General features: G+C 41.5%; 1 protein-coding gene across 3 annotated transcripts in view; it reads right to left on the bottom strand.

Moving 5' to 3' along the window:
- Cpeb1 (cytoplasmic polyadenylation element binding protein 1) overlaps nt 1-13,938 on the bottom strand; it is a 104,653-nt gene that overhangs the window by 15,459 nt on the left and 75,256 nt on the right. For 2 of the 3 annotated variants that reach the window (XM_052159697.1, XM_052159685.1), the window contains exon 3: nt 9,696-9,887. In XM_052159697.1, the coding sequence (XP_052015657.1) occupies nt 9,696-9,849 (154 nt within the window). In that variant the 5' untranslated portion in view covers nt 9,850-9,887. The remainder of the gene's footprint in view (nt 1-9,695; nt 9,888-13,938) is intronic. The other variant, XM_052159692.1, reaches the window with a different exon arrangement.

The raw sequence follows: 13,938 nt of genomic DNA, 5'->3' as shown, positions 1-13,938 counted from the left end.
GTGTCACACAGCACAGACTAATATAGCATAAGCATGTCTCATCTAGTAAGTTCTCTTCTGAAAACTTCTAGCACGCACAAGTTTTCTATGCAGCTCCAAATTTCAAATATTTAGGATGGAAGCAAAATGATGTCATTAAAGTTCACCATCTGAGGAAACAAACCTGGTATGAAACCCCTGGTATGAGACCTCTTTCAGCTGGTTGTCACTCTGAAAAGCTCACCTGGATGTGTCTTTGAGCCTCCTCTTTCTTCTCACTGGCCGCCTGAGTGAAATACCAACTATGTCATAACACTGCTAGGCAGGGTCAATATCAGACAGCAGAGGAAAAGTGCTCAGCAAAAACACTTGACTCCTAACAAACACACACCTAACACCAAAGAGAGTAAGGGCCAGATGTGAAGACACTCCTGCAACCCCGCCACTTGAGAGGCTAAGGCAAGAGGATTTGGAGGTCCCAGGAGAGCTTGGGATATTAGAGGGGAGGGCAGGGGGAGAATGGAGAAGGGAGTGGAGGGGAGGGAGAAAGGAAGAGTAAAAGGAAAGAAAAGGGAGAAAAAGAGAAAGGAAGAAAGGGAGGGACCTGAGAGAACTGTTTCTTACAAGGACAAAGAATAAAAGGGCTTTACTATGAAGTGTAGACACATTAATTTTAAGATAGAAGCCTTGACATTTTATTCAATTGAAGAATAAAGAAAAAGTTGTCTTAGTGAGTCCAGGATGACAGAGCAGAGGCAGCAGGCAGCAGGAAAGAGCTCAAACCATAAGCTAGAGGTAGAGAGCAAAATGGACTGAGTCCCTGAAACCTCAAAGCCCACCCCCAAGTGACATATTTCCTCCTGCAAGGGCACACCTCCTAATCCTCCCCAAGCAGCCAACTTGGGTATTTAAAAAAAAAGGCTTACAGGGTATCTCATCCAAAGCACTACACCATCCATCTCTCAAAATGAGCCCAAATAACACAAGTATTCAACAAATAGTGAGTATTAACTGTCCCCTACTTCAGCCCTGACCAGCAATTAAGTAAAACACAAGCCACCTGGAGCTGGTTTCTTCCCAGATGTCCAAGCACAAGAATAAACTTCTCCAAGTCTGGAACCAAAGCCAAGTATCACTCGGGGTACCAGACAAACTGCCATTCATGATAGATCATGACAACATCACACACAAGATTCAAAATAGCTGTTACCACTGCATCAGGCCATACCATTATCCTCAGGCACACGCCCCCTCCCAGATAAAGACACGGTATATGTGTGTTATTTTTAGCCTTCATTTCCTAAATGCAGGCAAGGTTGTGGATGCATTTATCCAATTATTATTTTATAGTGGAAAAAATGCTTAAATTAAAAAGTGTCATTCCCATCAGCACGACGAGTCCAATCCCTTTACATCTTAACCAATGCCAGGCACAATCAATCTTTTATTACTGTTATTGCTACCATAGAGTGCATTGGGTGCCATGCCATGATGTCCAAGAACAATTTTTTGACGTTCAGTCTCCCCTTCCATCTTTATGTGAGTTCTGGGGATCAATTTTGAACCACCAGAATGGGTGGCACGAACCTTTACCACTGAGATCTCTCACCAGTCTGTGGTCACTTTTTAATTTTAGGATATTATCTATGGAACCAAACATATCCACAAAAGAGTTAGTTTATTATTTTGCTTTTCAAGGACATAGTCTTTTACCTAGGCCTTTCAAAGTGGTTTTCAAGTACTAGCACTTAACTGCATGCTAGAACTAAATGTCTCAAAATGCTTAGATTCTAACACCCAGCATTTACAATCCTTGATAAACTTTCAAGTAATCCTGTTTTATCAAACTCCTGCCTGAAATAACTGAAATAATCCATGTTTCTGAGATTATGCTTTAAAAGGGCAAGAGGCAAGTGGATTTTAGCTTCCTCTCTAGTGTTGCAAAGTCTGGCAAATAGTACTGTTAAATGTATAGACCATTGTACTCACTACTCACTAGTTATTAAAATGGCATCAAATACCCTGGAACAGTGGTTCTCAACTTTTATGTTTGTTTTGTCTTTCCAAGACAGGGTTTCTCTGTATAGCCCTGGCTGTTCTTGAACTCAGAAATGTGCCTGCCTCTGCTTCCCAAGTACTGGGATTAAAGGTGTATGCCACCACTCCCTGGCTTGGTTCTCAACTTTCCTAATGCTACAACCCTTTAATATAGTTCTTCATGCTGTGATGACCCCAACCATAATTAATAATTAACAATTAAAAATAATAAAATTATTTTTATTGCTACTTCAGAACTGTAATTTTGCTGTTACAAATGTAATTATTTGTGTATTCAGATGGTCTTAAGTAATCTCTGTGAAAGGGTCATTCAACCCCCAAAGAGGTTGGGGCCCACAGGTTGAGAACCACTGCCTTAGGGGGACACTTCCATCCTTCTTCACAGTTTACAAAAACAAGCTTAGGGTTGTCAACAATGAAGTGACAATTAAATCATAAAGAGGGCCTGGGCATTAAACATCTGCTATTCTTGCATGGGACCCAGGTTCAGTTCCCAGTATCCAGATGATGGCTCACTACCATCTGTAACTATATTCCAGAAAATCTGATGCCTTCTGACCTCTGTGAATACCAGGCATGCATGTAATGCACATACTTGCATGCAGGAAAAATACACACATGAAATATGATAAATAAATCTAAAAAATTTATCACAGAGCCAACTATGATAAAAAATTTTGGGTTCTGTATGGAAGATAACTTAAAAAAAAAACCAACACTGAAGAGATGATGTGAGGAGCTACTGAGGATGGCAGAGAGGCTGGCCACAAAACCTGAGGATGTCCTGCAGTATCTACCATCCAGTAAGGCACAGAACACTTACAACTGGACTTCAGCATATTCTTCATCAGAACTAAGGCATCTCCATGAATACTAGAACCACAGTGGGCTACGATCTTTTTCTCTTATGGGACATGGCGTAATACTCAATGGTGACGACAACAAGCGAGGAGTTAAGGAGCTGATCAAGTGCTATAAGTTACAGACAGAAGGATGACAGAACATATCAGGAGCAGATAAGAGTCAGCTATTTCCATAAGGTGACAGCTCTACGGAATGGAGAAGGCAAGAACATGAATCCTTAAAAGTTCTAAGGACAATGAGATCCAGGATATGGAACTGCATGTGGCTAACTTAGAATATATTAAGTCTAAACACACTGGATAGGTTATACCTATCCAGTATTTGAGAGATCCAGGGTTTACGCAAATGCCAGGCAGTGGTGGCGCATGCTTTTAATTCAGCACTCAGGAGGCAGCTCTAAGTTTGAGGACAAGCTGGTTTACAGAGTGAGTTCCCAAACAGCCAAGGCTACAGAGAAACCCTCTCTTGAAAAACAAAACCAAAGCCAAACAAATGAAAAAGCAAGGTGTTGAAAGGATCTGAGATGAGGAAGTACTTGCAAGTAGGAAGAGGTAGGGAGGGAGGAATACTGCTGAGGTAGATGAGGCTGAGACAACAAATAGACTCCACACCTGGCCAAACAGCAACTTAAAAGCTTCAGATCCATCCTCCCTGAGCATTTATGTACAGTTGACAGAGGAGTGACATTTTCTTCAGCAATGGAACAACTGGAAAGCTAAATTTCATCCAACTGTTACCACATTGGAACACAATATTTGGGGTGACCTGAATTTGTGTTCCCAAGCTATAGTCATTCATACTGGGCTCCAAAATAAACTACCTTTATTTTCTTTTAGGTAAGACCTGTGTTTTTGCATGATCGCATAGCACAAAGACAAATTCAAAAAAAAATTCTAAGAGAAAATAACTAAAGGGATCATACCTAGGGACACCAGGGGCAAGAACGGGCTATAGGAACTATGCTTTTACCCAAAATGGATTTGATTTTTTTTCTGTAAGTGCTTTGTAAATAGCTCTAAACCAACCTAGCAGCCGATACAGGTGACTTTCCTCATTCCTTCCAGTTTATTATATTCACTTGCATTAATATATGTTTTTCCAGCTACAAATTCTATTTATCTCAGCTAACTTGCAACCTTTTAGTATCTTGGAAACTTTGCAAATTACCTTGTCAACAACAGGAACTTTATCTATAGAAAGCTTCTACTGTGATGCCTGGCATGATGGCATGCTCCTTTAATCCCAATACTTGGAGGTGAGTCAGGTAGATCTCTGAGTTCCAGGACTGCCTGGTCTATACAACAAGCTCTAAGCCAGTTAAAGCTACATAGTAAGATCCAGTTTCCTCCAACATCAACAAAAGAAATCCTCTACTGACCGGGCAGTGGTAGCACACATCTTTAATCCCAGCACTCTGGGAGACAGAGGCAGGCAGATTTCTGAGTTTGAGGCCAGCCTGGTCTACAGGGTGAGTTCCATGACAGCCAGGGCTATACAGAGAAACCCTGTCTTGAAAAAAACAAAACAAAACAAACAAAAAACAAAAACAAATAAATCATTACTGAGACCTTTCATCTACCTATTTTCATGTCCTAGGCACATCTCCTTTTTGTTCAAATCTTTTAAGATCATCGACCACAGATGAGAAATCTCACCCACCAGAAGTGCAGGGGACCTAAAGGAAAAGTCTCAAAAGTGATGACCATGGTAAGAACTCATTAAAATATACCTAAAACACAGCTTGAGGTCTGAACCAGAATCTGCATTTTAACAAGATTCCTGTGAGATCTGTAGAGATACATTAAAGCTTTGAGAACTCCAGCCAAAAAAACCCTAGGTTTTATTAAGTTTCTGATTAGTATACCCTTATTACACCCAAACATGCTTCATATGAAATTATTTATCTTAATTTAAAGATTGGAGCTTATAAATAAAGCGCTTATAATACAATGAAGACTAACATTCAAGGACATAGGAAGCCAAAATGACTATACAGGACATTTTACAAAGAGTCCAATTTCTAAAAACACAGTGTGGAAGTAGGGGGTGAAGCAGAGGCAGAGAAACATAGCGCCATGAATAATAAAGACTATAAAAAGAATGACATGGAATATAATACTCTCAGAAAGTGATAGCCCGAACTAGCTGTATCCTGTAAAAAGCTCACACTGAACAGAAACAAAGGAGCTAAGGGCTACTGCTTCAGGCAGATATGTGTTTTAAAAAGCAAGACAATTGCTACAGAAGACATTGCTGGGGCTAGAGATGGCTCAGTCATTAAAAGTTAAAGTCATGCACAGACAAAAAGACATCACTGGGCACAGGACAAATTTGGAATATAAAAATAATAGCTTAATAAGTGAATATATCTATGTATTTGTTTGCTTGCTTATTTATTTATTTGCTTTTTTCGAGACAGGGTTTCTCTGTATAGCCCTGGCTGTCCTGGAACTCACTCTGTAGACCAGGCTGGCCTTGAACTCAGAAATCTGCCTGCCTCTGCCTCCCAAGTGCTGGGATTACAGGCGTGCACCACCACTGCCCGGCTCGAATTTATCTATTTTAAACTGCCCAAAGTTCATTACTGTTTTGTTATGAACAAATCTAGATAAGACCACTCACAAAGAATGTGTATACACAAACACATATAGAGAAATGCATAGCTGATAAAGGGATAAAACGGATGTCAACAATAGGAGACTCTGAATTAAGCTGGTTTGAGTTCTCTTTCAGCCCACAGAATTAGCCAAGTTTCTGGAAACTGTGACCCACAGTCAGATGCCCTCGAGTGACCTGACTGTCCCTTTACAGCCCAACCCGGCAGAAGGTTCCAACTCATTAATGCCATTTCAGAGCACAAGAGACCAAATCAGCAGTAATTATTTTTAGACTGATTTTAAACTTTCTCTACTTTCACCCTTCTCTCTATGCCAGGTCTCCGGTTTTTCAGCTGAGTCACTGTTGGAATTTTCTGAAGCCTACCTCTCCAAGAGTCTAAAGCTGCCCAGATCTGATGGCAACAGCAGCAGGGCTGGGACTCGATGCCTTTATCAGCTCAAGCTCACAGGTAAAGTGGGACTAGGCCCAGGACACAATCAAATACTTGTAATCTAGTAAGAGTAGTCACAGAGAAAATCTAGGAGCCATTATTCCAACCCTAGATATACAACTGTTACTGTAAGCCTTCATTTCTCTGTGTACCCTTAGTTCTGAGGCTGCTTGCAGAGAGTTAAAGCAAATCTGCAAGGTAATGTGAATTGGGCCTGGGAAGTCCTGTTCCACATAGGAGAAGCCTAACCCTGTTTTGAATGTTGGCTCATCAACAGTTTGAAAGAGGTTGGGAGAGCAGAGCAAAGACGTTTGTATCACACCAGGCTGCTCCACACCATGGACCAATGGGGAAGTTTGCAAATGAGATAGCACAAGGAACATTACATTCAACTGTTTAACAGGACAGAAACCAAAGAAGGTGGAATAGGTTAATCTCATGAGACTTCTAAAAGGGAATTAAAATAGACAAGACATGTCCTCTGGCATCCTCAGTCTGAGTATCTCACTTGCCCACTGGGCTTCTGTACAAAGTGGCCATTAAGAGTCCTTTTTTCCAGGTCCCTCCAAGGTAGATTTGAAATGTCACTTCATTCTCCTGCTGAGTAATGCTGCATACAGAAGAGTCCTAAGGGGAAAGGCAGAAAGGCAAATCCAGGAGGGATTAAGCTGATGAACTGAGACCAAGGGTGGAGAGTGAGAGGAAGTGTCTTTCAAGTACCCTCCTCTTAAGAGATTTCATCCATGAGCAGACCACCGCAGGCTACTTACTGAGCCTTTGTATTACATGAGGTTACCTTAAGTCTGGTCTAACATATTAAGGTTCTGGCCACAGAAAAGGTAGTTTAATAGGAAGAATGAGTGTTTTAAAACATCAGACCCCAGGTTTGTACTGCTTAGACAACAGTATGCCACTTTGTATACTTTTGCAAGTTTTTTCTCAAGCATTAAAATCATGTGCTATGTTCAGTATTAAAAAATTAATATGTTGGCTGTATGTAACTCCCTTATCACAGGGTACACAGTATTGACATACTATTAAAGGACCTTTTGCTTGATAGACATGGCGATTTTCTTTTTTTAGGAAAATTCTGTTTATTTCCTCTGGGTGTGCCCATATATGCACATGTGTATAGTAGGTAAGAAAAATTTTGGGAGTTGGAGCTCTTCTACCATGTGGGTTCCAGGGATCAAGCTCAAGTTGTGAGGCTTGGTGGCAAGTTCCTTTACCTGCTGAGCCAACTTACCAGCCCTAGAACTTCTTAATGATAATGACTCTATCCTATTCACTGACATGCCTCAGTATCCCACAGTTTCTGGCAGATAGTGTTTAATGCCTGAGTGAATATTATAGTCAAAGTCTTCAGTCAAGAGCCCTATGCTCCAACCGTGCCTATTGTACTGTCAAATACTTAAATGTGGTAGAAGACAGTCAGGTGTGGGGCTACACTTATTGGGGAAAGTACCATCAACCAGAGTCTAAGCAGTAACAGGCTCTACACAGAGACAACAGGATACCAGACTGCTTGCAGATACCACTCACAGATTTTCTGAAGCTATTGAACTATCTTCCTCCCTTCCTCAAGAAACTGAGTGAAATTGGTTTTCAGATGGAAAGGCAGTGTGGGCACTGGAATGTGGGCTGTGTGTTCCCGCATTACTGGCAAGGGTGCACGATCTGGCACTGCAGCTGGCTGGTGGGAGGGCTCCATCCTACTCTAGGAGATGGCACTCTCATATGGGCTTTCCACGAAGGCACAAAGCCTAGGAAAAGGAGAAGGCTACCACCACAGCTCCTAAAGGCAAACACAGAATGGAGATGAGGAATGAGTGTGTTTTAACCTCCAGAAAGCAAGAGATACTCATGCTAACCTAGCCAGATCACTGCACTGGGGCAAGTCTCAGGTCTTTATGAATTCTGAACTCCAGACTGCAGCCCTTCCCTAATCCACAAAATCATATAATATTTATTACTAAATGCTTGAGATGGAAGGTAAAGAAAAACACCCCCTCTTCAGACTAATAGCTATAAGATCTGGTTCTTCAGAGGGTGGGAAAGCTGATACAATATACTTAGACCTAGCTTTTTCTTTTCTTTCCTTCCTGAGACAAGGTCCTGCTATATTGCCCAGGTTGGCCATGAATTCCTTAGCAGACAATCACTTTACTGTATAGCTGTTAGAACAGGCTTTCTAAGCCTCAAGATGGACACATCTAAATTTCCATGGCCCTAGCTATAGTTCAGAAGCTAACTCCGTAGCTAAGAGAAACAGGAGGAAAGAAGGGCCACACCCCAATTGATGCCAGCACAAATCAGACACTGATAACCACACACAGGTGGTCATCTCTTGTGTGAGCTCTTCTTTTGCTCAGATCCTGTAGGAGTAAAAAAAAAAAGGACAAGGCTTGTTTCAAAGAACACATAAAAGAAGTACTATGGCCTCCAAAGCAAATGACATTGAAAAGTGACACATTTCCTGGTCTAGGGAACAGAATACTTATCACCCTTCCCCCCAAAAAAAGCTGGAGATAGGATCTCTTGAAGGTTAAGTTATCTTGAATGCTATCTACAAACCAATTGAAAAAAAAAAAAAAAAACACCTTTCTTCTTCCCCAAAAGTGCTTTACTAAAACAAAGGGGCATTAAAATGTCTAACAGACATTAAGAATACCAGACTCTGAAAAGCATTTTTAAAAAATACCTGCACCATATAGGGTGGAGGACAGAGAAACCAACACAGCAGTAACTTGCTCCTGGTCCTAGACTGGGGAGGTCTCTGAAAGGACAGCAGGCTAGAGTACTCCACTGCCAACATTAATGGCAAATGACCCACACCACACACACCAGTCCTCCACATTCCATAGAATCTGCTAATACTTTTGTATTGTGACATAAAGTAAAACATACTGATTTCTAACTAATACTATAGCATTTAAATTCACAATTCTTCCTGGAAAATTTTTGTGATTTTTACCTGGCTAATCTTCCCCAAAATACCACAAGAAGGGAATAAACAGGTAATGGGAAGGTCTGAGTAAAAGCAGTTCAAAGATTTGTCAATAATTCCCTGTAATTTGTTCCCATTAATCCTGTATCAAGACAACAAGAGATGCTAAAGGGGAGTGGCCTCTCATCCATTAGTTACCTTCAACAAACAGCCTCCTCTCTGTATCTGGGAGTTACCCTACCTACCCTCCTCCCCAGTCAGTCCCTTTCCAGGATTGATGCTCTTAGACTAATGTTAAGGCAGTCCCAATATTCAAATAAAATTGCTCAGTTAATCTCTCACTATGACTCAGGGCTACCCAACCTTCACATGTAGCTCTTTAGTTTTAAAAGCACTAAACAGAATCTGGTCATTCAGTAATCAGTTCCTTAACTCCCCTCCCCCACCTAAAAGTGTTTTGCTTCATCATCTCCAAGACAGGCCTGGGCACCAGGGGCTTAGATGGATCATATCTGCATAGGGTTGAAACCTTGGGGACCCTTATCAGGGCAACCTCAAGTATAGGCTAAAAACTCCAGGGCATTTGTCAGGGCAAATAGAAAAGCCGTATCTGCCTTTACCAGCAGTTTCTGTCGTGCAACACTCACAGCTACCATTGCCTGCAAAACAGCTCTGTGTTGTGTATATATAGAGAGGGAATGATGCAGAGGGGAATAGAACAACTGTTGCTTTGATATCTTAGCTCACTACCCCACTCGGCCCCCTCCCCTAGCCAGCCACCTCTTCTCTTGCACTCACCTGACTGTGTGCTGCTTTGCGATGAGGAGTCTGAGTCCTGGGTGCTCCAGGGTCGGTCCCAGCCAGTCAGACTGAGTGATTGCAGGCCAAGGCACAAGCCATTTGCATCTGGGAGGCCACGGGGAGATTCTTGCGCAGAGGTGGGGAAAAGCATCCTGCTTGTAACTGTTTCTTCAGAGTCCTGGAAGTCTGCTTTGGAAAGGAGAACAGCAAAACAAACCCCTAGAGTTAAGGGTTGTTTTTCTTAATACTATTAACAAAACAATAAATACCACCAATATTAGTTTCCTCAGGTTCAGGGGCAAGACATCCAAGCTGGCTAGATGCTGCAGCTGCTGCCTCTGTACTTTTGGCAGCGTTCAAGCAAGAACAGTTGCCATATAGCCCCCTCCCCACACACACCCCTATCCCGTCTGCATTACAGACTAGGTAGCATGTGATCAGGCTGCTGATGCTTCCCGCTGCCAGTGACATCAGCTGGCTGAGCCTAGCAATAGAGAACCGCATCATCTCTCACAGAAGGGGGGGGCGGAGTAGGAGGGGACTACTGGGAGGAGACTTGCCTCCAAGAGAAAGATAGCACAAAAGCTACTTGGAATAGTCCGATGCAGTATGGTTAAGTCAGGGTTGGGAGACAGCGCCCCGTCCCTCCAATCTCGGCAATGGTGGCCAGTCTGCTGACAGCAAAGCTAAAAGCAAAGCAATGTGGACTGCTTGCCTGTACTGCTCTGCGCTCTTGCCGCTCCCTCTCTCCTCTCCTGCTCTCCACCTCAAACCCCAAAACACACTAGTCCTGGACTTTTTCCAGCTGCTGGCTCAAGCCCTGGCTTTATAGCCCAATGAGAAGCTTCACAATTCTGCTAGCAAAAATAAAATAAGTAAATAAAGAAATAGTATCTGTGTGCTCTAAGTGGCCTCTGAGAAGCAGCTTGACACAGCACTGTTTACCACTGAGGAATGGGATAACCACCAGAAAAACACTGTATATTTGGACCCTTGGGAATAACACCTGGTGCTCTGGGATTGTCTGGAGCTGCTTATCATTGAAAAAGAGAACAACCTTGTTTGTGTGTGGAGGGGGTGGATTTATGAGGCTGTTCCAGGTACATCTCACAGAGCCTGGCCCACAACTTTTGTATCAGAGGGAGATATGGTTAAGATCCATTTTACCCAGGCTCTTATATACAAACAGGATATATATTAGCCACAGGTGGACACAAAGGCCCAGCTCTTCTTTTCCCACTTGCAACTAAAGGCACAGATGGAAGAACTACTCCCAAAGTGGTATCTGACAGACCACACTAAGAGAAACAATCTCAGAACCACTGTATGTTCAGTTAGTACTCAATACTCAGGAGCTCACATCATCTGGCTGTCAGTACTGTTTCCCCTGCATTTGGCTTTCCAGGATCCCTCAGAGTTACGGTTGGCAAGCTATGACTCCCACCGATACCTTTAACTCCTATGCTTTCTTCAGAGATACTACCCAGGAGGAACCTATTTCAGTGACCCCACCGCTACGAGCTACAATGACAAAATTCAACATTTTGAGCTTCTGTCATTTCATTTGTAGTAGTATCTCCTTCCATATAAATCTTTTCCCAATGTTTTCTTTTTTTAAAAAAATTTATTTATTTCATATATGTGAGTACACTGTTGCCATCTTTAGACACACCAGACGAGGGCATCGGATCCCATTACAGATGGTTGTGAGCCACCATGTGGTTGCTAAGATTTGAACCCAGGACCTCTGGAAGAATAGTCAGTGCTCTTAACTGCTGAGCTATCTCTCCAGCCCTCACTCCCCCCGCCCATGCCTTTTTTTAAGGGCCAAACTTGCTTATAAGGCTGGCTGGCAGTATTCCATTTGCCTGTTCACACCCTTGTGGCTAGGAAAAGCAAGCAGGAAATCAGAAACATGCCCACCTAACTGATCTCAATAGAGTGAGCGAGTTAAGACAGTGGGGTTTGTGCTGTCAGCCTGCACAAAATCGACTCCAAGTGTCACAGATTTCCGCAGCACATTCTGAACGTACTCAGACAAAGACCCTGGAGGGGGAAACATCAGTGAGGGGGGGTGGGGGGAACTCTTTCCTTTGGAGGAATTTTTTTTAAAGCTGTGCTGCTGTGTCATCCACCTACATTATTCCTGTCTGGCTGTAGAGACCCTGCTTGCTCTCTGTCTCTGTGTATCAAAGCTATATTCTTATCACTGTACAGGCTGAGAATGCACCCATATTAGAGCTGTCCCTACCCCAAACTCTGCTCTTTTGCTTCCCTATGTCCACCTTTCCTCCAAGTAAAGGCTATACTTTTAAATTAACTTATGTCTTAAATACAGTGTTTTTTCTTTTTAAGCCATCCACATTTAGGTCAGCAGAATGGCTCAATGGATAAAAGCACTTGCCACCAAACCTAGTGACCCAACTTCAATTTCTTTTTTTTGTTTGTTTCTTTTGTTTGCTTGTTTGTTTTTCCGAGATAGGGTTTCTCTGTGTAGCCCTGGCTGTCCTGGAACTCACTCTGTAGACCAGGCTGGCCTCAAACTCAGAAATCCACCTGCCTCTGCCTCCCAAGTGCTGGGATTACAGGCATGTGCCACCACCGCCCGGCTCCAACTTCAATTTCTAAGACCCACAGGCAGAAAGAGAACTGTTTCATGCAGTTGTCCTCTGATCTCCACACATGTGCCTTGATATGCACATGCATGAACATGCACAATAAAGGAACAGACTGACTTCAAGAAAGCATTAGGTTGGGTTTATTCTGGAGATACAGAGACGGTCAAATACGGATAAATCAGTGAATGTTATAAATTACACAAATGGACTCAAGGACAGAGTTCACCTAGTATCTCAATGGATAAAGAAAAGACATCTGACAATATCCAATATCCCTTCATGATAGTAGTCCCAAAGAAACTCAGAGTAGAAAGAACACAGTTCAGCATAATAAAGACAAGATATGACAAACTTATGGACAATACTATGTCAAACGGGGTGCGTGTGTTCAAGCATGTTTACTAAAATCAGGAACAAGAAAAGAATGTTCACCTTTATTTCCATTCAATATGGTGCTAGTGAGAGCAGTACAACAAAGAAATAAAGGGGACACAAATAGGAAAACAAGTCAAAACAACACTTTTTGTAGATGTTAAGGTTCCATATATGAGATCCTAAAGAATCCACCAGAAAACCCTAAGAACTGACAAACGCATGCAGCAAAGTGGCAGGATACAAAATTAACACAAAACCATTAGCCTTCCAAGGTACCAATAACAAAATGAAAGGGAAATAATATAATTCACAAGTTAAAAAATAACTTGGGGCTAAAGAGATGGCTGAATGGTTAAGAGCACCTCTGGTTGCCCTTCCAGAGGACCCAGGTTCAATTCCCAACACCCACACGGCAGCTCACAATTGTCTGACACTTGCACACCAAAGGACATAAAATAAAATTAAATAAGTCTAAAATATACATTATATATTATATGCTATATACTATAATATATAATAAATTATAAGTATAAATTATAACATATTATGTTTTATTATGATATATTAGTATATATAATTATATATTATCTAAATCTATATAATCTATATTATATGATTTATATAACATAGCATATTATAAACATACACATGTATATGTGTATATGAGTATATGTGTGTGTCTGTATGTATATGTGTGTGTGTGTGTGTGTGTGTGTGTGTGTGTATATATATATATTTCAAAACACTGAAGAAATTGAGGAAGAACTAGAAGATAGAAATCTATACCACGTTCATGAACTGGGAAAAATATTGATAGTGTGAAAATGGCTATATTACTAAAAGAAATCTACAGATTGACCGCACTTTCAATCAAAATTTCAGTGATATTCTTCACAGAAATACAGCAATCTAAACTCATTACAGAACATTTAAATTCATTAGATATAGCACAAGAGATCCTGGAGAGGCAAAGCAACCCTGAGCAAAAAAATAATATTACTAAAGGCTTTACCACACCTGATTCCATTGTGCTATAGAACCACAGCAATACAGACAGAATATATTCATCAACAAAAATAACAACACCAAACATATATTCAGCAACAAAAAAGTAACAAGGCCCAGATACTAGGCCACACAATTATAGGCACCCGATTTTTGATGAAGGTGTTACAAATACACATTGGTGAAAAGACAACGTCAACAAATGGTGCTGAAAAACTGGATATATACACATAGAAGAATAA

Source organism: Apodemus sylvaticus, chromosome 1, assembly GCF_947179515.1.
Source record: "Apodemus sylvaticus chromosome 1, mApoSyl1.1, whole genome shotgun sequence".
Classification (NCBI taxonomy): Eukaryota; Metazoa; Chordata; class Mammalia; order Rodentia; family Muridae; genus Apodemus; species Apodemus sylvaticus.
This window is presented reverse-complemented; position numbering and strand designations above follow the sequence as displayed.